We start from the raw sequence: 25,219 nt of genomic DNA on the forward strand, positions 1-25,219 counted from the left end.
AAGAGGGATTCTTTCAGCCACTGCCCAACCACAGCCATCAGCACAGGGATATGAGAACAACTGATCTTCCAGGTCCCAGGTGTTCAAACAAGCTCAGGTTTATTTTGTCAAATAACTTAGGAAATGCATGTGACAACAGATGAGGCAACAGAATAGGAAGGTAGTGAAAATTAGGAATAAGACTGCAGACTGCCTTTGCTAGTTACCAGTTGTTTTTTGTTAATCTGAAAGCACAGAATACAATGCATCTGAATACAAGTTCCCTTATAATCACCTTCCTGAATTATCTTAATGTCTTGACAAACTGGGGCCCCATTAGTTGCCCTGCCTGTGCATCTCTGGGGCAATAAAAAAAAAAAAAGCTACCACTAGCAGCACAGTTCCATCAGAAAAACTGGCACTAGCTCACATTCCTGTGAGCACTCACCTAGAGCCACCTTCCCACTCCCCCAGCAACAACCAGAAGAGATGGAACTCTCCAGAGTTTATTATAAATAAAAACACATGGATGATTTATGGGAACAAGCAATCTCTTAAGATGATTAGAGCTGTAACCAACTATTTGGAGAAGGCCCTGAAGGCATGAGATGCTGTAGCTATCAGAAACGCTGTGTGTTGTCACTGGACTGCAGAGGAAAGCCACAGTTACTCACAGAAGTCCCTGAATCCCTTCTCTCCATCACTCCTTGTATTTCTCTGCTCAGTCCCACCACCCCAGGCCAGCCTGCAGGTAGAAGTGGGAGCTGGGGAACTGCACTCATTCCCCATAAGATACAAATCTTTCTAGCTCAAGAGGGAGATGAGCTTGCAGAACACAAGCAAAGTATCTCAGCCTACATGCAACAAAACCCTTGTTCCCTCAGGTTTCACCAGACCCCTGCTCCACAGCAGAATGCAGTGCCACTCACTGCCTTTATATTTTGGCAGGCTGTGCAGAGGGCTCAGAAACAGCTTAGTGAAATGGACAGTGGTGTGAAAACAAAGAGGGACAGCAGGCAAAAATGGGACCCGGGAGTGAAGGACGCAGGAACACACTCAAACAAGTGGCTCTGAGCCTCTCTAGCAACAGGCCTTGCTGGCACAGAAAGTCAGGAAGCCTCCAGAGGTGAAAACTCACAGCAGGAGCCTGACTAATGTCCTCTGAGCCTTATCCTCCAGAGGCCACTTCTGCCCTGCACACAAGGGACACATTAAAGTGATGAGCGTCACCAGGCTGGGTCAGCCTTGGTCACCAGCCTCTGCACTTTCTACTTTATACCACAGCAGCTCACTTCTTTAAAAGCCTCTGGTGATGGACTGCACCAAAATGCAGGTGGATGACAGTGCCTGTACCCTGCAGTGAGCATGCACCTCCCCAGGGCTAGGAGCACGTGTCCCTCTGTGCCTGGTAGGCCTGCCAGCACACTGACAGGCACAGAGCCCAGCTTTCACTCTCCTTTATAAATCACCTCGAGCCACTTAAGGACTTTGGGATGTTGCAGCAAACTGAGCAGCAACTTTAACTACTTACTACAGGAGATGGAGGGGGGGGAAAAAAAAAAAAAAAAAAAAGCTACTATGCAGGGAGCTGAACTGCTGAGTTACAAACATAAAGACCAGCTCCCAGGACCCCTCCACAGACACACAGAAGAGAAATTCCCAGCATGTGATATCACAGCAGAATCCACAGCCAGCCTGAGGGGCCAAAATGGAACTAATGAAGATGCCCCGTGTCCAAGTTAGGAAGATGTACTTCCCTCAGGCTGTATCATCACTCGTAGATCCATCGTTCAGCTGCATCCTCCCAGCACATCAGCTCCTCTGGGCGGAACCAGAGGGAGATCTCCTTCTGGGCACTCTCAATCGAGTCACTGCCATGAATCACATTCCTGTGGGGAACAAGAAAGAGATCAGGCTTGCAGTAAGCAGAGAAAGACTGGGGAGGGAAGCTGCAGCTGGGAAACTTTCACTCCAACTGATTTAATTAAGCCTGCCAGGCCAGTCACATTGTACAGTATTCTTTCCCATCACACAGCTCTCCTTCTTGCTCAGGAGAACATGGCTTAGTGAACGTGGCTTAGGATGTGTAGGAGCTGTCAATTTCCAGCACCCTCCCTCCTGTATGGAGAAATTATTTATGTGCTACAAAGGAGCTGCAAGTGGCAGTTTATCTGAGGAATTTTTATTGTGTGTTTTAAAGGTTTGCCATTGATTTGCCTCCAGATTTCTCACTTCTTTCAGTGAAAGTAGGTCCTATAAAGCAGAATTGGTGTCAGACACGAAGGAACGAAAACCTAAGCCAGGAAGGTTAGTAAGAGCAACTACCACAAGCCAGGCTCAGCTGCAGCCACTAGAGGTCACCACTGGACAATACGCAGTGGCGAGAAGCCCTTATGCTTGCAGAACTGCAGCTTGGCTTTTGTTTCAGACTTGAATGCCCGGCAGAGCTGGGTAGCCTCCAGGAGAGGGCTCAGAGGGCTCCTCTTTCACAGCCTGACAGTCCTGATTCCCTGTCAAGCAAACCCCTCAGCTGCAGGGAGAAGAGGCCTCGGGAAGCATGAGAGAACTAAACCCAACCTGCTCCCTTCTGGCAAAACCAACCCAGGTCACTGTGTCCAATGTCAATACCTGAATGATCTGAACTTTGTTCTGCTGATGCAGCCTCGCATGGCTTGGGCAGGAATGCAAGGACAGGTATACACAGCAACACTCAGGGCACAAGAAGACAGACTCACTTGCCAACTTCAATGCAGAAATCTCCTCGGATGGTGCCAGGCTTGGACTCAGCCGGGTTGGTCTCTCCAATCATCGTGCGTGCCATCCTGACCACATCCAGACCCTGCCACACCTACAAAACAGCAAACAGAATCAGCTCCAACAGCTCACCCTGAAATCAAACCGCATCCTCTATATCAGCACAGCACCCAGAGGCCCTCAGATGGAGCCCTGCTCACCCATTCCCCCCAATACTCACCATAGCCACCACGGGCCCCGAGCTCATGTACTTCACCAGGCGGCCGTAGAAGGGCCGGTCCCGCAGGTCGATGTAGTGCTCCTTCAGCAGCTCCTCCGAAGCCTGCACACAACACACAGCCCTGCAGCCTGCCGACAAGGCATGGAACCCCTCCTGCGTCCGGGGGCGCACCGAGGGCCCCGCCAGACCCCCGCACCTGCAGCAGCTTCAGCCCCACCAGCTTGAAGCCCTTCCTCTCGAAACGCCGCACGATCTCACCCACCAGGTGCCGCTGGACGCCATCCGGTTTGATGGCGATGAAGGTGCGCTCGGAGACACCGGAGCGAGCTGTGAGAGGGCACGGGTGTCAGGTGGAGGGGAAGGGAGGGGAGAGAGGGAAAAGGGGGAAAAAAGGGTGGGGGAAGAAGGGGGGAAAAAGGGAGGGGAAAAGGGGGGGAAAGAAGGGGAAAGGTGGGGGGGTAATGGAAGAGATAAAAAAGGGGGAAAGGAGGGAAAGGAGAATTGGGATAAAAGGAAGGACGCCGGCCTTACCGCTATGGAAGACGCTGGCGAAGACAGCCAGCACCAAGCAGATCATGGCGGCGGCGGCGGCGACACTCTTAAAGGAACCGCTCCCTCCGCTCATGTGTCCGCAGAAAAGAGTCCCCCCCCTCACCCACACCGGAACGTTTGTGCTGCGGCCGAGGGGCGGCGCCGGGGACTTTAGAGGGAGGGGCGCTCCGCTGCTGCCATGGCAACGGGTGCGGCCTAGCGGGGCCTGGGGCCTCCGGAGCCTGAGGGGTTCGGCCATGGCGGGCAGCGAGCGGTGCCGCCGGGCCCAGGCGACGTGGGAGGTGTCCGAGTCCGAACCCGAGGCTGAGCCCGAGCCTAATGGCCCCATCCCGGCTCCGGAGGGCTCTTCTCCGGCGGCAGCCGCCGTACGGCCGAAGCGGCGGAGGGCGGCCGGGGAGGCCGAGGCCCAGAGGCGTGAGCGGCAGCGGAGGAAGGAGCGGGAGGCGCTGGAGAAGCGGGAGGCGGCGGCGGCATGGCGGCTGCTGAGGCCCGAGCGCTGCCTGCGGCTCCTGGAGGTGTGCGTGGATCCAGGTGGGCTGCGGGGCCTGGCGGGGAGAGCCGAGGGCAGCCCCGTGCTGCTGCTGCCTGCTGAGCGGCTCTCGGCCAGGCCAACACCCCTCACTCGGCTGCTGGTGGGGTTACATCGTGCTGGGCTGCTGTGGAGGAGCAGCAGTGCCGTTAGTATTAGCACAGATAAAGCAGCTCTTTTTCTTATTTCAGGGCTGATCTTTATTTCTCCACAGGTTTTCTTGAAGATCCTGGCTCAGATGTTTGGATCGAGGCTTTGAGTTCCCTGGGCTGTAAACATTCTTTTGAGCCTCAGGCAATTCCCTGCAGCATAACCTGGAGGAGAAATATGCCAAGCGTTCCATCTGCCCCAGTGAGTCGTCATCTTCTCTGTTGTAAATGTAATTTGACAGCAGATGTTTTGTGGGGAGAAAGCTTTGACTTGGCTTTTCGTCCTGGGTGCTGACAGCAGCAGCCTCAGGCATGCTGATTACCAATGACCACAGATAGTTCAGAAGTAGAGCTGGAACTGGTCGTCATTCAGATTATTCTAAAGCCAGTGTTTTTTACGTATCTACACATGATTGGTTTAGGCATGTGTGCATCCAGTGATAGTCTGGGAAATCTGTAGTAAGCAAGACTGAAATGACCACAAGTTATTAATACAGAGATATTAGTTAGGTTGGCAGCAGCTTTTCCAGAGCAGATGTTTGCGTATGGCCTGCTGTCACAGGCAGCATCTGCATGGCTGGAAAAGGCTGGGCAAGTTTGCTGCAGAGCCCCCAGCTTTGAAACTCTAGCGACTGCTTTCTGAATCCTGCTTGCTGGGAACCTTAAAGAGGGCAGGTTCCTCCTGGTACCACATACTGTGCCTTTTTCAGTTTGGCTTTAGTAGATGCTGTCTAAAACCTTGTAGTCACAAAGGTAGGCTATTCTTGTCCTCACCCCCACTATAAGAATTTCAGATAGAGGCAGAACTGTAGTTTGGCTCTTGTGGTCATATGATGACTATGAGGTGCAGACAGAGCTGTTTTATGTCTTTTTGGCTTAGATGGCAATTTCTGCAGTTGTCACTGCTTTCCTCACCAGGTCAGTTATTGCACCTTTGGTGATCTGCTTGTGTGGGAAAGTTCTTTCCCTTTCAGCTCAGCAGTGGGCTTTGACCAGCATAGCACTGCTGTGGTTTAACCCAGCAGGTGGCTAAGCTTGCTTCTTCCCTTCCCAGTGGACTTGGGGGAGAGAATCTGGGGGAAAAAAAAAGTTGAGCTCGTGGGCTGGGTTAGAGAAAAGAAAGAGGAGAAAAAGAATAACAGTTATAATAATTATATATGTCTAACAAGTGATTCACAAACAATTGTTCACCTGCCAACCAGTCCCCGAGCAGCAGCAGGCCACCCATTGAACTCCTCCCTTTTTCATACTTTCCTTCCACATAACATCATGTGGTATGGAATATCCCTTTGGCCAGTTCAGGTCAGCTGTCCTTACTCTGTCTCTTCTAGCTCCTCCTGCTCCCCTGTCCCCCTCACTGGCAGGACAATAGAAGAAGCTGAGAATACTAAAACATCCTTATATCCTCTATACAAAACTACTCAGCAACAACTAGAAACATTGGTGTGTTATCAGCATTGTTCTTCTAAAACCAAAACATAGCATCATATCAGACACTATGAATTAAAATAACTCTGTCTCAGCTGAATCTAACATGGCCTTGTGAGCGTTAGAGCTCCTAAAAGCATAGGCACTGCATAGGTGGAGACATGCTGGTTTTTGCATGTGTTGGAAATTGTTTCTTCTTCTTTAGGATGACTGTGTGGTGAAAACTGAAGAGGAGAAGGAGGTGTTGGTGTTGCTGGAGCCAGCAGATTTTCTAAAGCGTCTCTATTCCCTAACCCAGGTAATGTAGATCTCTGAGCCAGACCCATGCAGAGTGCCAGGTGAACATGGGAGGCAAGGGACAGTTCAATCATAACTACTATTGCTCCACCTTGAAACAAAGCTGTGTTACAGAGTGCAGCAGAGAACCTGTGTGAGAGTGCAGCAATAGTCTCTAGGGATAACGTGCAGGCATTTGCCTTTTAACCCACTACAGGATGCTGCTTTCCTTCAGAGGAGGATTGGGCAGGATTGCCTTGGGAGGATTGCCTTTCCTTGTGTTTAGCTTTTCCCTTTTCATTGTGCTTATAAAAGATATGCTTGAAAGAAACAATCAAAGTAAGCAGTCCTTAGAAATGCTTGCATTTGGAAGCAGAGAATTTAGTGGTTAGTTCATGTGCGTGCAGTCATGCAGTGTTTTATTTATACCTATCTAGGCAGCCTGTGCTTCTGCCCTGAGAAGTTCAGAGGCCATCCAGCGCAGTCTGAGAATAGAGAAGGAGAGGCTAGAATAGCCAGTGCCTGTGAGAAGGTCAGTGCTAACGCTCCAGGGAGAAAGGTGAGCCAGAAAAAAACCTGAATATTGGCAGAAGTGGCATGCTGCGCCTGCCCAAAGGCAGCACTCTCAGCTGCAGTCAAAGACTGGCTGCTGCCAGCTTCCAGTGATGAAAGTTGTCCTGGAAGTCTCCTGCTGTCCAGCCAGAGATAGGGAGGGTTTGTTTCAGAGAGGAAAACTGCTACAGACTTGGGTGTGATTTGTCTCGCTTCAGACTTTTGTTGATGCCTCGTCAGGGAGTCAGCCTGACCTGAACCAAGTGTTACCTTTGGCCAGCCTGGAGTGCTCCTCCACTAAAACCTACAGCCTGGCTGTCGTGGGGCTGGATGCCTACAGGTGGGATGTGCTGGGAATGTGTGGGGAGCAGCGGGGCTGGGAAGTTTGCCATGGGTGGAGAAAAGCATCTGTGCAGGAGGGACGTGTCTGGGGCTGAGCTGCTGAGCTTGGTGCCAGCATGGGCTATAAATCACAAGGTCTGTGCTCAAGAGGACTTGAGTTTTACTGTCTTGTGGATATACTTTGCAGACGGATTTAGAGCAGACTAAGGATTTTGTAGTTAGGTGTTTGTGGGTAAGACTACACTCAGGACCAGACAGAGGGATGCAGTGATACAGCTCTTGCTGCTGTATCTGCCTGTGCACCAAGCAGCGCTGCAGTGCCTTTCTGTTCTCAGCAAAGTGTGCAGCTCATGAAGCAGGGAGAGATGTTTGGTGCCTGAAGCCCTCATCTTGTTCCTGGAATGTATCATTCATGTGTTGCTCCCAGTGCCTGAGTGCTTACTGTCCATGTACATGCACAGCAGAGAAATTTCCTCTTCATGGTGATAGTGTAATTGTCCAGATTCTCCCACATCAAATCAGCTGCAGTAGCTAGGTCTGTCCTGTCCTATCCTTTCTGGAGCGTTTCCCAAGAGAGAGCTCTTGTTTCACCACTTCCTGGGCTCTTTCTCACTTAAGTCTGTGAGGATACTTTTTACCAAGTGTGTTATGTTTTTAAATAATCAGCCGTGGCCTGTTGAGTTCTGCCATCAAGGGAACCAAGCAGCATTTGCCTTAGTTTTGGGTCTTGTCTTCTCTTCTGCAGCCAGTTCCCTCCAGCTCACATGTAGATCTGCAGTCCTTGACACATAGGGGCTGCATGTGACATGCAGAACTGCAGCAGTGTGCCAGTGGTAGCAGTGCTGCCTCACCGGGGAGCTTTGTCTCCACCATCAAGTCTGACTGGAAGGTAGCAAATGTGGGTGGATTAAGTGACATTTTCCTCTTTATCAGACTGCCTGAGATGTGAATATGCAGTACATAAGTGTGAGCTGTGTGTCTTGCTTATAGGTGTAACCAGAAGCAGAATGGGTGGCAGGCACTGAGCCCCGGAAAGCGGAGTCCCAGATCCCAGCCTGGCCCAGAGCTGTTCATGACTCAGCAGGAAATACTGGAGGTAGAATTTCTCATGCCCCTTGAAGTTTTATGTTACCTATGGTTGAGCTGTATGGAAAAGGCTCCCACTGGTGTGCCCTTCTGCATAATGAATGCTTGACAAGGAAGGTGATGGCTTGCTTGGATCAAGTTGCATCCATGTGCATGCTCCCTCACCCTAACTGACCATGAGCATGGGTTTGAGCCTTTTGTTTGGATCTGATCCTGCCTCCCCTCCCCAGCCCCAACAAAAGCTGCCTCGTTAGCTGTGAAAGTTGCTGTTGGTTCTCACTCAGGCCTCTGTCTTGCAAAGCCTGTGTCCCACAGCAGAGCGGAAGCACTCCTTGTGATAGCACAGCTGTCACAAACTAGGTCAAACAGGATATCCCTCAAACTAAATTCCTGCCCTGCCTGGGTACGTCCCAAAGGGGGATGATGACCCGCCGGCTTACTGGGAGCTAAGAAGGATGAGCAGGCTTTAGTACTCTTCTTTGTAAACAGAGCTCATGCAGTCATTCCAGCCTCCCTCCCCTCCCGCCCCATCTTCATTCTGCTGAAGGATGTGGTGTACCCCTGTGTTCTCCTTGCTCCTATCTCTGAGTGCTTTTGGTGGTCAGAGCTGACAGCAGCACTGCTGGCTGAAGTTGGAGCATGTTTATGAAGGAGGATGAGGGCCTCAGGTTGTCCTGGCCCTCCTGACCCTGTTTCTGTCCCATTAGTTGGCATCTTACGTGTTTCACCACTCTCATTTCTCTTCCAGGCACAGGTGGTGCTCCAGCTCTGGGGTAACATTGATGTACAGCTCCTAGACACATGGCAGGAATTTGGTGAGCACGTCTCTGCGCTGACTAAGGCAATAGCAAGGCGCCCGTACAAGTGAGTTGTATTGCTGAACTGGACAAGTTTAAAGCCCAGAGCTTTGAAAAACCTCACTAGAAGCTACAGGAACGCTTACCAGTGACTGTCAGTCTGTTTTGGTTGATGTTAGGGCTTGGACTAGATCATTTTCAGTCCTCTGTGCTGCTGGAAATCAACTAATCTCACAGTGAATACAGTTGTGATTCTGCATGAAGAAAAGAGAGAAAAATGAGAACCTTAGGGAAATCTTTGCACCAAGATGTTCTGAAGCTTTCCAAGGAAGGAAAGAAAATATTGAGGAAAAAATACTAGTCCTGAAGAGAGAGGTTTTAGAAGGAAGCTCACTGCCCACACACTGTTCCCTGTTCTTGCTCTCAGCAGTCTGTCTTTTCTCCAGGAGTCAGCTGGAGATGCAAGAGTTGTCTTTCTGCACTGCTGGGGTCTCGGGCAAGGGGTTGCGAGTGGAGAAGGATGGTGCAGGGCTATGGCAGGTCTGGAAGAGACAAATCCAGCAGTTTAACAGAGTCAGCCCTGCAACAGCAGCAGCAATAGCAGAAGCATATCCTTCCCCTGGCCTCCTGGTACAGGTAAGTCCTCAAATCCCTTGGTTTCCTGTTAAAATCTTGCTGCATGGAAGATGATGGCAGGGAGGGGTGCCGCGTGTTTCCTCACTTAGAGGTCTTTGTTGATGGAGCAAACAAATTCTGAGTGTGAAATCAGCTCTCCAGAAAGGTGATGGTGGGTGTTTGACTTAAACCATAGTTTTGTTTCAGTACTAGCTACTTACTCATGGCCTTTCCTGGCCTCTTTACCTTCATGTCACCAAACAGGATCAGCTTGAAGTGTATTTGCATTTTTGCTTGTCCATTCCAGCCAGTGCAGTTGAGGGTCTGTTGTATGCATCCCATTGCCCTTGTTCAACATGGTCTGTCCATTGGCTCTGCTTGTTTTTGTTTGAGATGGATGATGTCACAGGTGGCTGCCTTACAGTTGGACAATTCTGAATCGCTCCCTAGCAGAACACGTGTGTTGTCCCTGTGGGCTGTGAGGGAGTATCACAGGACATCCGAGCTGTCTTTATGCTGCTGGTGAACAGTCCAAAACCTTCCTGGCTTTTCATATGACCATAGAGGGAGCTGACCTAGCTCACTAAAATCTCCCTCTCCCTACTCCTGGAGGATCAGGATTAGAAAAGGATGTTGTCTGACCCTTCTGACAGCAGCTTAGCTATTTTATGAAGACAGGTTTGGTTGGTTTTTTTTGTCAACAAGTGCTTGTTTCCATTTGAGATGAGCATGAATCACTTAAGCTGTTTCCGTTAGATCAGAAACTGACAGAACTTTTTTCCTTCTTTTTTTCTGTTTAAGTCTTACATAGTCAAATATTCTCTTTTACTTTTCTTCTCCCAGATCTTTGATCTCTGCCCCTAGCATACCCTCTTCAGAAGAAAAGCTATCTCCTTGTATACTGAAGGGGCAACACACAAATCAGAATGTGTGTGAGGCCTGCTTGCAAGTTGTGGATCTTGATTCTTCTGAGTTTTATCCTCTGATGCCTGCGTGTTTGGGTGAATGCTTAGACAGGGATCCTCACTGCACTGATGGGATTGAGCCTCTCAGTGGAGAGTAGGGTCTTCTCTTAGAGCATCTATGTTAACTGCTTCATTCTTGTGTGTGCTTGAAGGCCTACGAAGAATGCAGCACAGAAGATGAGAGACTACTGCTGCTGAGTAACATCCCTGTGAAATCAGACATCAGTGGGAAAGACCACCGTGTTGGGCCAGACTTATCCCGCCGCATCTATCTCTTCATGGTTTCCACCAACCCCGACCTTATCCTGGACCTGACTGTATAGTGGGACCAGGAACCACGTCAGTCGGCCTCAATATTTTCTTCTACTGAACTCAGCAGTTGCTGAGCTGCCTCTGGCATGGCAGTGCTGCTGGGAGCCTAGCCTGTGGAAGCAGCTGGTTCTGTTTCAAAATAGACTTGCACATCAATAAATCTCTTGTTATAGATGCTTTCTTCAGCCCCTTGGCTCTCCTTTCCTCTTTTAGCTGCCACAGCTTTATATCCCTCTGCCTGTCTCCTTAAAGCGTTAAGGCATGTTTCGAGCAGGAGCTCCAAGTCTTAGTGGATTGGTTCCTCTGCTGACATAACTGTGTGGTAAGTCTGTGCTGCCTGTCAGGTATGTTACTGAATGAGCTAAATACTTTGTGCAACGTCCTGACTTTTATTGTCCTCCTGCCTGCTGATTCTTTGGTCCTGCTACTGCAGGTCTTGCTTGTGGTTTCTTCAGGAAGGTGGGTCCTGCTGGACTTGCTTAGAAAAACATTCATCAACTGTCAAAGCCAGCTGGCCAGAGAGAAACCACAGCCTGGGGTGCATGGAGCTCAAGGCAGGAGAGGCTGTTGGCTAAGCTCCCAACATAAGGAAATGCCAGATAAGCTCCAGAAGCTCTGTGTGAAATGATGGTCTAAGATGGGATTCTTTTGCCAAAGCAAATGTTGAGCTTCTTTTTTGGAAATAGTTGCAATAGGGACAGTAGGGATCAGGAACCCCAAAACTCTGAGGATTTGGTATTGCTAATTGCAGCTTTTCACAATGACACAGAAACCCCTTGAGCTTCTTCTCATTAAATACAGCTCCAAGCGACACCAACCAGTGCTGTGAAGGTGGGAGGGCACCCTCAGAATATAGCTCCTCCTTGCCAGTGATTCTTCTGGTTCCATCTGCTAATGCTTGAATTAGTTCCTGGGAGGAGAAATCCAGCAGGGCTGTTTTTTCTGGCGGGAGCACTGCTACAGATGGGTTGACAGAGAACCTGTCCTATTTAATTAAGGTTCTCATTCAGAGCCTGTAAACAGAGAGGCAAGAGCCATCTTTGCTTAAAGATTCACAATGTGAGAAGGAAAGGAACAGTCATGGGGAGCAAAAAGCTTTGCATGAAGCCTTTGCAGGTCTGTAATGGCCAGGAGAAAAGACAGCAGGTGGCTACCTGCATTCCCAGTTGCAGTGCTGGGAGAGAGCCTGTGAAGAGCACAAGCTGAAAGGCATTTCCCATCTCACCTATTTCAACCCTCCCCCAGTTTGCAATAACCTTTGCACTTGGCTGATGGCACCAGCTTAAATCATCTGTAAATGCACCACTCACTGGAAGAGAGTTTAAGGGCCATAGAAAAACATCCTGAAATGCAGTGATGTGTTCATCTAAGGACTCGCAATTATGCTGGCATGCAATACTGCAGGAGGACAGACTGACTGCAGGGGATTGCAACAGCAGGCTGCCACGGGCCCACAGTGCTGTGCTCCTCCCTACCCTGGCTGTGCCTGTCCACTTGGTCTCCCAGCAGCTTCTTCAGCACTGACGGGGAGAAAGAGGGGAAGCTGAACTGCCAGATGTGGCTATTTCAAGGGCTTCCAGCTGCATCGGCTCTGGGCTGGGTCCCCTGAGCCAGCCTGTCCTGACAGCACAATGGAAGCTGGCAAGAAGAACCACTCAGAACTTGATCCCTCAGCACAGTTTGTGCCCAGCCAGTGCTTGTGGCCTAATCCACAAGGAGCAGCTAAGGTGCTTTTCCTTCCTCTTTCCTGTCTGAAATATTAGGGCAGCTCAAACGTGAGAAAGCAGGAAGGCTCACTCTCCTGCGTGCCATTTGCTGGCAGTGCTGCCAGGCCACTGCTGGATTATTCACTGTTCCAGGCTCCAGTCCAACACTGCTTCTCAGCACATACAAGAAGGGGCCGGCTGTAGGCAATACACAAGTCTGTTAGTGGCTGTCCTACACACAAACTGCTCTGACTTTCTGTCTCTGGGGTGGGTATTTAGGGCTGCTTGAATGCAAATTGTCAGAACACACACATTAATAAAACACTGCAGTCTTTCCTTCCCATTTGCAGCTACAAGCATTGGCATGGCACTGCTGGAGCTCCATCCAGGCCTGGCTCTGATGTTCCAGTGAGCAGTACAAGGACCCTCGATGTGGCAGAGGCAAGGTAACCCCATCTAGATCTGACAAACAAATGCTGCATTTAAAATATCATCTCCAGGCTTCTAGCTGTACTTATGTGGTTATTTTTGACAAGCACGTTCAGATTCTTGCCTTTAAAGGTCCTAGGAGGAATGAAAGATAGTTTATACTTTTATTATTACAGTTTAATACAGTCTTTGATACAGGAGAAGCAGCAGTAGCCAACATGCAAAGCAATTAAAGTCATGGAGGGGGTGCTCAAGAAAGATCACTAACAGTTCAACTCTCTTAAGTAACTGCTCTTTCACAAGTGGCACAGGTGCATCTCTCAGAGCCCATTTCCCTAAATGCTGCAGTTCAATCATGCCCCACAGCGTGATGAATTCATTGCAGATACCAAACCAATGCACAGCAGTTAGGAGCGGGGGAGAAGGGTGCTGGTCTTTCATTTTGTCTTTTGATGAATCAAGTTAAGTTTGCAAGAAGTGTGCTTTGAGATTGAGAAGCCACCTTAAATCTCACCTCCACTGACAGTCTACAGCAAAGAGAGATTCTTCAGAGGGAGGTGATGGCTTTCATATCATCAGATTAACTTCAGGTATCTGGCTGCAGTTTATGTATTTCACAGAGCTGATACCTCTTTGGGTCAGCGGGTATTTTCAATGCAAGTGATGAATGCTCAGGCTACAGATTCCAATCAGCACAAGAGAAATCTTCATAAACAGGTAGAAATAGATGTCCCCGTGAAGAAACAGGTGTGTCAGGCCTGGGCTGCCTTCACAGACAGCACAACAAAACCCCACCCGACTCCCTCAAAGCAGTCCGTCTGAAGAGACATCATGTCCTCCTGCACCTCTTCCTTTGGCAAGCCTCTGCATCTGAGCCACAGGAGCTATCTGAGTCGCTTCCTGATGACGAGGAGGAAGGCTTTGATGTGCTATAGTTCATGCTCAAGACCCACCCCAGTTTGTTGTGTAGCACTTGCTTGAGTCCTGGTGGCAATGGCAGCACCTCCAGCGTGTCCACATAGTCAGGGAGGAGCTGGCGCAGGCGGTAGCAGCACAGGTACTGCAGAGACGTGCAGCTGGCACAGGAGCGGATCACCTTCATGCTGCTCTTGGCTGCTGTCGAGCACACCATGGGGTAGAACTTCTTGTTCTGCAGCTTTGTAGCTGCAACTCCTGCAGGGGACAACACCAAGGATTCACAATAGTTTTGATGAGGTGATCTCACTCCTCCCACCCACCCTGAGCTCCACAAAGCTGTCAGAAAACACTTGGAAAACGGCATTTGAAATCCAAATCTGTTAAACAAATGTGAACTCTGCCCCACTCAATTTGTCTTGATCTTTTATTTGCTACTGTTTTATCCTGCAGTCCAGCTGCCACCAGAGTTCAACTACAGCTGCAGTGCTCCCCCATTCTGCCCCTGTGCTTGAAGCCTGCTGCAGCTGCCCTTGCTCTTACCAATGCACTTGCGGTTTTTGAAGAACGTGAGTGTTCCATGCCACGTGTCCAGATGCACCCCAATGATGGAGCCCTGGCCAAACCTTGAGGAGAAGTTTGTCTTGTCACCCTTGTGATGCAGTAGTCCTTAAAACAATAAACCTTGCATTCAGCAAAAAGTCTGCGCTTCACAAATTCACCCCAACTCTCAAGACACTTCCCTGCAAGCTCCCACTGGTACAGTCTCGGTCAGCACCTACAAAATCCCCCCCATCTCCTCATTGCTCCCTCCACACCCCCCCACTCAGAGCATATGATGAAAAGAGGGAAGCTGAGGTTTTGGAATACCAGACCCCAAGCAGCTGCACTGAAATCCTGAATCACTGGCATGCAAACTGCAGTCCAGAGGCCCTGAAAATTCACATGCTGGTTGCATAGGGTTTGCAAAATGCAGGTAAGGCTCCACGAGCTGAAAGCAAGAAGCAGCCTGTCCTATGCAGTATGATGCTTAGGCAAGCCCTGTAGGTGCGCAGGTGAATTGAACAGGCAGCAGCTCCCACTGTAATTAACTAAGGGATTCACAGGCCCTGTGGCCTTTTTGGCCATGGTCCCATTAAGACCATTTAATTCTTAAACCTGAGCACCTGTTGCTAACATTTCAGCTGTCCTCCCCCTAACACTGCCCTGTCTGCATTACCTGTGTAAGAGAGTCCCCAGCTGTCCTCATCCTTGCCCAGCAGGCTGCAGAAGGTGTGGCGGTATTTGTCCAGATTCACATCCGATGTCCCAATTCCCACCATCTGGGAGGCAAAGTCAAGAAGAACACAAGCTTAGCATCTATCTGCAGGAGCACAGAATGCTTCTAAAGCAACAAAACACAACTGAGACTCCAGGTCTCCCTTCCTTCGCTCAGCACAGCCTAACAAGAGGTTCTGGTAAAGCTAAGCTGAACGTTTCAGTTCTCTGTTGAAAGGTTTGGGCAGCGCTGCATTACAGAGCCCAGGAGCCAGACCACAAGGTGCAGCCTTAGCAGAACCAAGGGAGCTAACAAGGCTGTGGCCCATGTTAATGGTGGAAAGTGAGGCTGGACTGTGGCCACAAGCCACAGAGTGGTGCCACAGCTGAACACACACCAGCCCTGCAGGGGTGAAGCTTCAGGGGCAGGAAGTGACCGAGCTGAGCAGCACACACCCCAGCACACCCAGCAGAACTGCCAACCACAGCCTGCCTGGATGCTTCCCCAGGCTGAGGATGAACACCAGCACAGCCTGACCAGAGTCCTTGTTAAGTTTATTGCTGGTAATCTCCAGGGAAGCAGGAAAATCAGATTCTAGTCACAATTCCTCTGGTTTTGGCCTAAAACTGCTTATCCTTCCAGCTTCAGTTTTCTTTCTGCTAAGTGAGGATGCCAAGGTGAAACACTGAAGGAAGTTTGCTATCCCATTCAGAGACTACAAGGCATTTCTAAGTGCCTGTAAGCAACTTGGTTCTACGTACCATATCTGTGCCATACACTGGAGAGGTCATCTTGATTTCCCAAAAATGCTGCCCGTCTGCCAGCTCCTTGTTGCCCCGGATAGCCGCAGTGCCACAGCTGTACTCCATGTGGAAATTCACCTTGCGGTTGTCACAGGTCAGCAGGGTGGCCGTTGACTTATTCAGGTCATCCCATACCCAGTCAAAATCTGGTCAGGAAGGACACAGGAGAGAAGGATGGACACAGGCCTTCAGGGAGATATTCCCAAGTGAAACACAGATGGACAACTGTTATAAAGGCCCATCAAGACTTTATTTATTTATTTATTTTAAATCAGGCTAAATCCTAAGCTGTGTACATATTTAAGGCTTGAACTATTCTGCATCTTCCCAGTAGGGATGGTTCAGTGCTCTCTCCTTCCTGTTGCTGTCAGTTCTAACAAGGCTCCTCAGACCTTCTTTTTTTTTTTTTTTTCCTGAGGGAATCACAATCACTTCTTGTCCTTCCAAGGGACTAAAGACAAAACACAAGAGCTACAACAATTCTGCTGTGCTCTGGGGCTTTCTCAGTCAGCCTAGACCTGCTCTTCACCTGCCTTTCCTGTCTACTCTGAGGAAACCCTGCTGCACACTCAAGTGCCCTGCCAGCTGCACTCGGGATCAGCATTAACAGGGTTGTGGCCACAGCAGCTGACTTTACTAGCAGCCTCAGCTGGATTTGAACTCAGGTCTCCAAAGGTGAACCCTGACGCATTAACAAGTTCAGCACTCAGCCCTGGAAGCACAACAGAAGACATGTGCTTATAATCTTCCTAAGGGCTACGTGGCCTTGAGATGTAAACAAAGGAGCATCAGGCACCGGGACAGAGATAAGGGCCCTGTGGAACAGCAGTGATCCATGCAGAAGTGCAGCCTGTGCCTCCACACCAGGACTCCTCCCACTTCACACCCCAGAGGACTCTGAAAGGCGCTCTGGGAGTCCTTTCCTTACATTCATCTTCCTCGCCACACTGGCAGTCCTTGACACGGTGGAGGGCATGCAGGCTGGAGCAGTAGGGAGCTTCACTCTGGTTCTCACAGTTGCAGTAGGACTCTCCAGTCACGGGGATGGCACTCGGGATGGAAGGCGAGAGGGTGGAAAACTCCGGCTCCGAATCTGAGTCGCTGTGCTGCAGCAGAGAGCAGAGAAACATTACTGCCAAGTGTCCCCAGATTGCAAAGCTGGGCTCTCCTTGCAGTCAGGTTGCTCTGCAGAGCTGCATGGGGACATCCCCAGGCTCATGCCAGAGCCAGTGGCAGCACTGCTGCATTGTGCCTCAGCCTGGCCTGCCATGCAGGAGGGTGAAGGGCTGAGCTCTAACTGCCCTATGTTGGAACCCAGTATGTCTTTTGTGCCTTCACAGCTTCTAAGCATCAAAGAGATGGGGAGAGGTGCAAGTAGCATGACAGCCCAAACAGCTCTTTAACACCCATTTTTAAGAAAACTTTGTGCTAGAGTGATGGCTTTCAGCATGCAGGTTACAGGCAGCTGGGGATGCCAGTCAAGGCACCACAAAAAAATGTGCATGCAAATGGCTGTACACAGAACCTGTACATTTCCACAGGGTGCTGTGTCTTCCCCAAGGAAAGGCCACACTATTGAAAAACACCACTCCAAAGAGATGAGGAGGAAAAGGGAAAGGAGGCCAGAAAGGGGAGAGGGCAGAACAAAAGAGAAGCAGTTAAGCAGTAAGACTGCAGTTCCTCTTGCCAACACTACACATGAGCCTGCAGGGAACCTAGTGAGAGATTTAAAGGCTTTTGTTTACTTTTATGTATGAACACAAGAACTTGGATTTTCTATTCCTCCACACCCAGAGACCAAAGTGTGCCTGCACTGGATGCTGTAAGAGCCCTGTCTGACCCCATGTGTTACAGGAGGTTCCTTCTCACCCAATGTAGCTCAGCGCAGATCTCAGCAAGTTACTCTGAGGTTACACACTGATCAGACACTATTCACCCCCATAGCAGGTGGCAATTGATCATGGCAGATTTTGTCATCAGTATTTAAAGATAAAAATCCTTTAAACTCAGAGTGCTGTGGCCGTGTAACAAGACAAATGACTCAGGTTTACTTGTCTGCCACTCACCACCTCCTTCTCCCACTGCAGATTAGAAAGTTTGATTTATATCTTTCGCTGGCCCTTCCTAATTACCACTATCTAGAAATTTGGCTGAAATACAAAGCTCTACTGACATTTTCTGAGAGAGCACTGCCTGGACAAATCCATGCTTGGGCAGTGATCTTGTAGTATTTTAGCCTGGCTCTGAAACTTCAGAAGCAGTTCCCTGTTTCCTCACTGCTGCACACACAGTGTGGAAAACAGAACTCATGCACTAAAACTAGGGTGAAGGATGGCCAAGAGAATTCTAATTCTCTTTTAGACCGTAATTTCACAGACTGGAGCAGCCCACAATCTCTTCAACAGCAGCTAACAACTGCATGACAACCAAAAGACAGCAAACCAGACTGGAGAACTGATTCAGTTCAGTGCATATTTTAGATTGATAACTAAAAAATATTTTTTAAACATTGTGTATGTATACTACACACACACTATATATGCTTTTTAAATGTACATAGTTGAATGAGCAGTCTTCTGTAGTACAGAGCAGTCTTCTGGCCCACAGGCAACAAAGCTTGTGAAGGGTCTGGAAAATGTGGCCTACAAGGTGAGACTGAAGGAACTGGGGCTGTTTAGTCTGGGAAAAAGGAAGTTGAGGGGAGATGTTATTGCTTTCTTCCAATATCTGAAAGATGCTTACAGAGAGAGTGGGACTGGCCTCTTCTCACTGGTGACAGGACAAGGGGAAATGACCTCAAGTTGTGCCAGGGTAAGTTTAGGTTGGATATCAGGAAAAACTTCTTTACAGAAAGGGTGGTTAAGCAATGGAATGGGCTGCCCAGGGAGGTGGTTGAGTCACCATCCCTGAATGTGTTTAAAATCCGTTTGGATGCGGTGCTCAGGGACATGATTTAGGGGAGAGCTGTTAGAATTAGAGTAGTATGGTTAGATCGTGGTTGGGTAGTATGGTTAGATCGTGGTTGGGTAGTATGGTTAGATCGTGGTTGGGTAGTATGATCTTTGAGGTCTTTTCCAACCTGAGTGATTCTATGATTCTATAAGGGCACAGGGCTATGGTACAGGGCTATGGACAGCCTTGCTAGCCCTACCATGGGGAGATATGCCGTGAGCCCCACATTACAGCCTGAGGGAAGCAACATCTGCCCCTGTCTCATCCGACAGCCTCCTATCAGTCTCTTTTGGGTACAGCCAGCTGTGTGCCTACCTGCCCATCGGAGTCATAGCCCCAACCTCGTGCTCCTGTGGCCAAAGCGAGCGCCCGGCTGTCGGCCTCACGCCGCACCCCACTCAGGACAAAGTGCCAGGCCCGGCTGCTCCGCGTGCGTCGTGCCATGGCAATCTGGGACAGGTAGGCTGTGGGGGTGAGGAGAGGAGGTTACACATACCAGTATGGCTCCCTTCCCCCCTACACGCTGCTCAGGCTCAGCCCTCCACAGTGCACTGTACTGCCCGAGAGCGTAGCAGCACAATTCACATCTGATAGGCAGGACAGCAGGACGAGTTCCTCCTCCACTATGAGCCTCTGCAAACTTTTCTCTTGTTCGCCAGGTCTGAATACCAAGGACAGCTTCTCTGCACTGCTCTGCTGCTGGGAACACCGCTTGCTCACCTCTGAGCGGCCGCCTACTTGGAGAACGCTTTCCTAACAGCATTTGTGGTGAGGAACAGACAACTTTCTGTTTGTTGGCAGGAAAACGGGTCTGTCCTGACCCGCCTCAAGGACAGCAGGCAGCAACTGCGTGCCCCAGACAGAGATATTACGCAGACCCGATTTCCACAGCCTCCTTCCCACCCCGACAGGCCAAACCAGCTCCCAGCCACCCCATCACAGCTCTGTGTCGAGAGGCACCACGCTCCCTTTCACTCTTCCTTTGCAGAAATCAGCTCCCCACGGCCAACACCCGCACAGCCGGATCTCCTCCCGCCCTCGCTCAGCCCCCACCACACCACACCCCACCTCCCCACCGTGCGGTTCCCGTTCTCCTTCCCGCACCGCCGGAGCAGCAGCCAGGCCCGGGCCCAGCCGGCCGCACAGAGCTGCCGTCGCTCCCGAGGAGCAGAGCTTCAGGTTCGGGCGGCTCTCCCGCCTCCCCGAGGCCCGCAGCTCACAGACGGGTCCCAAAGTGGCTCCGGGCCCGTCAAGGCCGCACCAAAGGCCGCACTGCCTCACGGCCTCCGCTCCCTCCGCTGAAGCGCGACCGGGCCGCAACGCTCAGAGCCCCGCAGCGCAGCCCTACGTGCTCCGGCCCTGCTCGGCCCCCTCCCAGCCCCAGTCTCGCTCACCGGCCCCGCTCCGGGCCCACCTCGGCCCGGCCCCGCCGCCGCGTTCCGACCTACTTTCCCCTCCCGGGACATAAACAATCCGCTCAGAGCGCCGCCTTCCAAGCCGCTTATTGGCTACTTTTGCTCGGATCTGCTTTGCAATTGGCTGAGAGTCCCGTCGCTCATGGCTGAGGGACAAGCGGTCGGGTGAGCCCGCGGATAGCTCGACGCCATTGGCTGCGCTGTTTGTCTATCTCACAGGAGCAGCGCTATTGGGTGGCTAACGCGGACGAGAAAGCGCAGAGTCTATTGGCTGGTGCGAGTGGGAGGGGAGCGGCTGTGACTGGCCACGAGGCCTGTAGGGGCGGGCCTCTGGGAAGGGCGCGGCCCGTCATTGGAGGCGGAGCCTGCCAGTCGGAGGGGGGCGGGGCTTAACCGGCGAAAGGCGGAAGAGCGTTGCGCCGCGCAGCAGCATGGAGGAGGTGGCGGCGGGTGAGCGGCGCGGGGTTGCGGTCGGTCCGGCGCTCTGGGTTGCGTGTGCCCCCCGCGTGCCCCCCGCGTGCCCCCCGTGTGCCCCCCGCGTGCCCCCCGCGTGCCCCCCGTGTGCCCCCCGCGTGGCCCCCGCGTGCCCCCCGCGTGCCCCCCGCGTGGCCCCCGTGTGGCCCCCGTGTGCCCGCAGCTCCGGCCTTTCAGCTCCGGGGCCTGGTGGGGCTCTGAGGCGGCTGGGCCCGGTTCCCCATGGGCAGCGCTGCGCGCCCGGGCCTGGCGCGGGGCTCTTGGTGCCGCCGCCCTGCGGGGTTCCGTGCCACCCTTTCCGCGTCCTTCTTCTCGCTCCACGTCTCCCCTCCATCCCGCCCCGTTCCCGGTTCCCTCGTGCCCTTACCCTCGGTGGAGGCGCGGATGAGGTCAGCCGTGCTGGGAGCTGGCTCCATGGCCGCCGCTGCGGCGCCGGTGCGATGCCGGTTCTGTGGCGAAGCCCGGCACGGGGCGGGCCGGTGACTCAACTGCCGCCGGTGACGGGGCGCCCGGGAACGCGGGCCCGGCCGGTGCTGGCGGTTGCAATTCCCTGGTCTGAGCTGCTCCAGGACCTTGGGGAAATCCAGGCGGACGGGCGCGGTGAGAAGCGGGGTTCGGGCCGGAGAGCAGCGCGGCACGGAGCGGGGAAGCGCCACGGGCTGAGCCCACCGCCGCCTCCCGGCCCGCCCCACTCAGCACCGGTCATGACGGAGCCCCGCGGCACCCATCGCTGTGCTGCCCGAGAGCTGAGGTCATCGCAGAGCTCTTCCTCTACTCCTCGGGCAGCCAAAGCGCTCCGCACCTTTTTACTCCTCTTCATTACCCTTCTTAGAAGGGGCTCTGAAGAATCATAGAATGGCCAGGGTTGGAAAGGGCCTCAAGGATCATGAATCTCCAACCCCCAACCACATGCATGGCCACCAACCTCCCCATTTAATATCAGACCAGGCTGCCCAGGGCCCCATCCAACCTGGCCTTGAACACCTCCAGGGATGGACGGGGCATCCACAGCCTCACTGGGCAGCTGTTCCAGCACCTCACCACTCTCATAGCAAAGAACTTCCCCCTGACATCCAATCTCAATCTGCCCTCATTCAACTTCATTTCCCCTTGTTGTGCTGTTTCCTGAAGCTTGTCCCTGCTCTCCCTTATCCCAGAGAGAAGCAACCTGGGCGGTGTGCGGCACATCCTGCTGGTGCTCTCTGGGAAGGGCGGTGTGGGGAAGAGCACCATCAGCACGGAGCTGGCTCTGTCACTGCGGCACTCGGGCAAGAAGGTGAGTGAAGGGCTGGGATGCTGATTTGTGGCTGATCTTTCCGACATCACCTCAGCATGATCCTCTTTGTCCTCCATGCCACCCATGTACATAAAGATCCTCTGTCAATGGTCTGTGCTTTCTTGATTTAGAAGAGCTCAACACAGCTAACAGTGCAGTTCCTTTTCCCTTTATCCAAGAGACTAATGCTATCTAAAACTTCTTTCACTGTTATTTTTGAAACCAGGATGCTGAGAAATGACTTGTTGGTTTGTATGGTGACACATGCTCCTTTATGGAGTGAGGTGGGCAAGCTGAAGGACAGTGGTGGTTCAGGCACAGAGAGCACCTATGGCAGGCTGGTTTCTAGGAGGACTTCATAAAGGCTCTGTGGAGCCAATCCCTCTGAGGTTCTGATGGATCCCCCCATGAATAAAAGTTTCCCCAGTGTGCTTGTAAATACCTAGGAGATGTTTCCTTGAAGGGAAGGAGGTTGGGACAGTAGTCAAAACTTGAAGCAACTCTTTGAAGTTGTGCTTCAAACCTGCTGCTTTGGTTCCTGGCACAGTGGAGAATGCTGCCTCCTCTTTTCTGGGGAGGAAACAGAACTGGGGGCTGAGACTGTGCTCAGGCCCATCTGAGTGGCTCTGCTTCATCACTGCAGGTGGGGATCTTGGATGTGGATCTGTGTGGCCCCAGCATACCCCGCATGTTCAAGGTGCAGGACAGTGATGTGCACCAGTGTGACGCCGGCTGGGTGCCAGTCTTTGTGGACCAGGAGAAAAGCATCTCACTGATGTCCATTGGCTTTCTGCTGGAGAAGCCAGATGATGCTGTGGTGTGGAGAGGACCTAAGAAAAATGGTACAGTTGTATTTCAGTGTTATAATGTTCTTACAAACTCTATTGGAGGTGATTCTGGCTCCTGCCACGGGCAAGTCATTCTTTGGGGGCATGACCCTTGTTCTGCAGGGCTGTCTTCCCTGAGTTTGGTTCAGGGCATTCAGATGACACACCTTTTATTTTTGCAGCTTTAATAAAACAATTTGTTGCTGATGTGGCCTGGGGAGAACTGGATTTCCTCATCGTGGACACACCTCCAGGCACCTCTGATGAACACATCTCTACAGTGGAGGCCCTGCGGCCCTACAAGCCTCTGGGAGCAATCCTAGTCACCACACCTCAGGTAGGGCAGCCTGCTGGTGCTGAGCTGGAGCACGCTTTCTGGACACAGTTAGTGGGGAACTTTGCACCCCAGATCATGCTGTCACCCATCCTCCAGGACAGCCTCTGTGTGCAGTTCCTCTAAGTGGAGGACTTGGTCCAAGCTATGGCCAGCAATAGCGAGGGAGCATCTCCTAATCCCCATCACCAATTTTCCTGCGTGTTTTGTGTATGTGTACATTCCTGCTCCAGACAGACATCTAGACAGACACCTCTGACCTTACCTGTTCTCCCTGCAGGCAGTGTCTGTGGGAGACGTGAGACGAGAGCTGACGTTCTGCAAGAAGACAGGCTTGCGAGTTCTTGGCATTGTTGAGAACATGAGTGGTTTCGTTTGCCCACACTGCTCGGTGAGCTTATTGGTTGGCCTGTTTTGGGTTCTTGTTCATGTCTGGGTATCACATGCTGCAGTGCCTCAGGTGGAAAATCAGTGAAATGCCACAAGGATGCCGTGAACCTGGGAGATGAGAAGCTGCCAGCTGCTGCATGAGCTCTGGAAGAAGGAATTGGTTCTTTCCAAAACAGAGATGGGAGAAGGCAGTCCTTTGTGGCAGGAAGGTGGATGGGAGCTGGTACTCCTGTACACAGGCAATGCCTGCCCTGTTGCTCAGATCTCTCTGCTGTGGTTCATGACTCACTGCTGTTTTCTTCCTCCTTCAGGAGTGCACAAACATCTTTTCCAAAGGGGGAGGCGAAGAGCTGGCCAAACATGCTGGGGTCCCCTTTTTAGGTGAGTGGACTCTGGAGCAGAGCCCTCCTTGGTGACATCTTGTGTGGTGCTGTGGGAGTGCTTGAGGGGCACAGTCTGTCAACAGTGCAGATGAGCTGTGCTTTTAGTCCCTGTGAGCCCCTGAGGCTAGTCAGAAGCAAGGTGAAGTTGCTTCTATACCATCCACGCTGAACGCAGTGGGCATTCAGTCCTGCCAGAGCAGGGGCAGTGATAAGCAGAGCCTCCTCTGGCTGCTAACGTTGTGGTGACAAGCAACCAAGCCTGAAGCCACCCAGCCCTCCTGAAATGCACTGAGAAATGTGGGCTGAGGGCTGAACCTGCCCTATGGATGGGGCTGGGAGCAGAGCAGGAGAGTCTCACAAAGGTTGCCATGGTCTGGTGGTATTTCAGAACCAGAGAGATGTGAGAAGGAGGGCCTGATGAGAGTGGTTGCCTTTTCTTATTGCTGCCCCTGGAGCCTCTGGCAGGAGTTTCTCTTCAGTCCTCAGTCAAAGCCTTTGCCTTGTGATGAACAAGCAATCACACTCCCCTTTCCTCCTCTCCCTCAGGCTCTGTTCCTCTGGACCCCCAACTCAGCCAGAGCTTGGAGGAAGGCAGAGACTTCATCCAAGAGTTTCCCAAGAGCTCTGCCTTCCCTGCCTTGACTTGTATTGCCCAGCAGATCCTGGATGGCACATTGCAGCAGAGCTCCTGAGGAGTGATTTGGGCTGGACTCATGCCTGGCAGCACCACCGACGGCCCATTCTGGTGGGGAATAGGATGCAGAAGCTGTTGAACTATGGAGCTGTTACACTGGGGGATGATAGAGGGAGGAAGGAGCACAGCATTGGTGCCTCTTTTGGCAACTCAAAAAGGGAAGTGCTGCTCTACCTCTCCGCATCCAAAGAGGCTCTGCATGGGCGTTTCTGCTCACGCGGAGGATGCACAGCCTGGTTCTTGCCTTCTAAATGTGGCAGCACTCTGCCCACATGGTACAGTTGTTTTTAGCCCCCTCATGCAGTGCCTTCCTCTGCAACCAGCTATTGCACAGATATTTGTGGAGCTCTAGCTTGTTTCCACAGCATCTCATGCTCTGCGGTGCTGCTAACGATGACTGAATGCAGCTATACTGGTGAACATCGTCAGTTGGGATGGATGTTCCCTCGCCAAGTTCAGATGGTACGAATCATCTGTACTGTAGCTCCATGTGTTGCTGCCTTCTGCTGCTTTCCTTGCGTGACACAATACATTACTTGGTTCAGCAGCTGGCAGGCTGGAGCTGGATGCTGTGGTGTGGACCTGAGCCAAGCCAGCTCGCTCTGAAATCTCCAATTGTTGGTACATGTGTGCCTCTGAGGCACTGCATATGCTTCATGTGTCTTCAGGAGGTCTAGCATCCATTTGAAGTCTGCATCCTACCCTACTGGAAACAATGCCTTTTTTGATCTGCTGAGGGGTTACTGTGACTCAGGAATACTTTTTAAAGTTCCAGACAGTAAACATTTTTCTTAAAATACAAGTCTA

At 51.7% G+C, this 25,219-nt stretch overlaps 4 protein-coding genes across 9 annotated transcripts; 2 read left to right on the forward strand and 2 right to left on the reverse strand.

Moving 5' to 3' along the window:
* Window positions 1-66: 66 nt before the first annotated feature.
* Window positions 67-3,604, reverse strand: NME3 (NME/NM23 nucleoside diphosphate kinase 3). Its single transcript, XM_031595356.2, has 5 exons — window positions 3,485-3,604; window positions 3,150-3,280; window positions 2,954-3,055; window positions 2,715-2,827; window positions 67-1,868 (listed from the first exon to the last, which is right to left on the reverse strand). Exons 1-5 carry the CDS (start codon window positions 3,576-3,578, stop codon window positions 1,751-1,753), a joined length of 558 nt encoding a protein of 185 aa, XP_031451216.2. The 5' UTR covers window positions 3,579-3,604; the 3' UTR covers window positions 67-1,750.
* On the forward strand, window positions 3,529-14,196 carry EME2 (essential meiotic structure-specific endonuclease subunit 2). Of its 3 annotated transcripts, XR_016471719.1 has the most exons (10): window positions 3,529-4,036; window positions 4,249-4,385; window positions 5,817-5,909; window positions 6,658-6,779; window positions 7,772-7,877; window positions 8,616-8,731; window positions 9,111-9,300; window positions 10,397-10,878; window positions 12,613-12,708; window positions 14,060-14,196. XR_016471719.1 is itself a non-coding variant. In XM_090151627.1 (8 exons), exons 1-8 carry the CDS (start codon window positions 3,529-3,531, stop codon window positions 10,565-10,567), a joined length of 1,443 nt encoding a protein of 480 aa, XP_090007753.1. In that variant the 3' UTR covers window positions 10,568-12,740. The 3 variants fall into 3 exon arrangements, 1 of the variants encoding a protein (XP_090007753.1); XR_016471718.1 differs by having other exon boundaries at window positions 10,397-12,708; XM_090151627.1 differs by lacking the exon at window positions 14,060-14,196 and having other exon boundaries at window positions 10,397-12,740.
* SPSB3 (splA/ryanodine receptor domain and SOCS box containing 3) lies at window positions 12,842-20,982 on the reverse strand. 3 transcript variants are annotated; one of them, XM_031595341.2, is made up of 7 exons: window positions 20,876-20,982; window positions 18,935-19,083; window positions 16,596-16,773; window positions 15,626-15,813; window positions 14,826-14,928; window positions 14,150-14,275; window positions 12,842-13,864 (listed from the first exon to the last, which is right to left on the reverse strand). In XM_031595341.2, the coding sequence occupies exons 1-7, from the start codon at window positions 20,922-20,924 to the stop codon at window positions 13,521-13,523; spliced, it is 1,137 nt and encodes a 378-aa protein (XP_031451201.1). In that variant the 5' UTR covers window positions 20,925-20,982; the 3' UTR covers window positions 12,842-13,520. The 3 variants fall into 3 exon arrangements, with proteins under 3 accessions (XP_031451201.1, XP_031451200.1, XP_031451199.1); XM_031595340.2 differs by lacking the exon at window positions 20,876-20,982 and adding an exon at window positions 20,068-20,172; XM_031595339.2 differs by lacking the exon at window positions 20,876-20,982 and adding an exon at window positions 20,014-20,163.
* Window positions 20,376-25,214, forward strand: NUBP2 (NUBP iron-sulfur cluster assembly factor 2, cytosolic). 2 transcript variants are annotated; one of them, XM_031595347.2, is made up of 7 exons: window positions 20,376-20,484; window positions 21,666-21,784; window positions 22,428-22,626; window positions 22,794-22,948; window positions 23,226-23,336; window positions 23,647-23,716; window positions 24,265-25,214. In XM_031595347.2, the coding sequence occupies exons 1-7, from the start codon at window positions 20,466-20,468 to the stop codon at window positions 24,408-24,410; spliced, it is 819 nt and encodes a 272-aa protein (XP_031451207.2). In that variant the 5' UTR covers window positions 20,376-20,465; the 3' UTR covers window positions 24,411-25,214. The 2 variants fall into 2 exon arrangements, with proteins under 2 accessions (XP_031451207.2, XP_031451205.2); XM_031595345.2 differs by lacking the exon at window positions 20,376-20,484 and adding an exon at window positions 21,038-21,108.
* Window positions 25,215-25,219: the final 5 nt, after the last annotated feature.

Source organism: Phasianus colchicus, chromosome 16, assembly GCF_987193195.1.
Source record: "Phasianus colchicus chromosome 16, bPhaCol1.hap1.1, whole genome shotgun sequence".
Lineage (NCBI taxonomy): Eukaryota > Metazoa > Chordata > Aves > Galliformes > Phasianidae > Phasianus > Phasianus colchicus.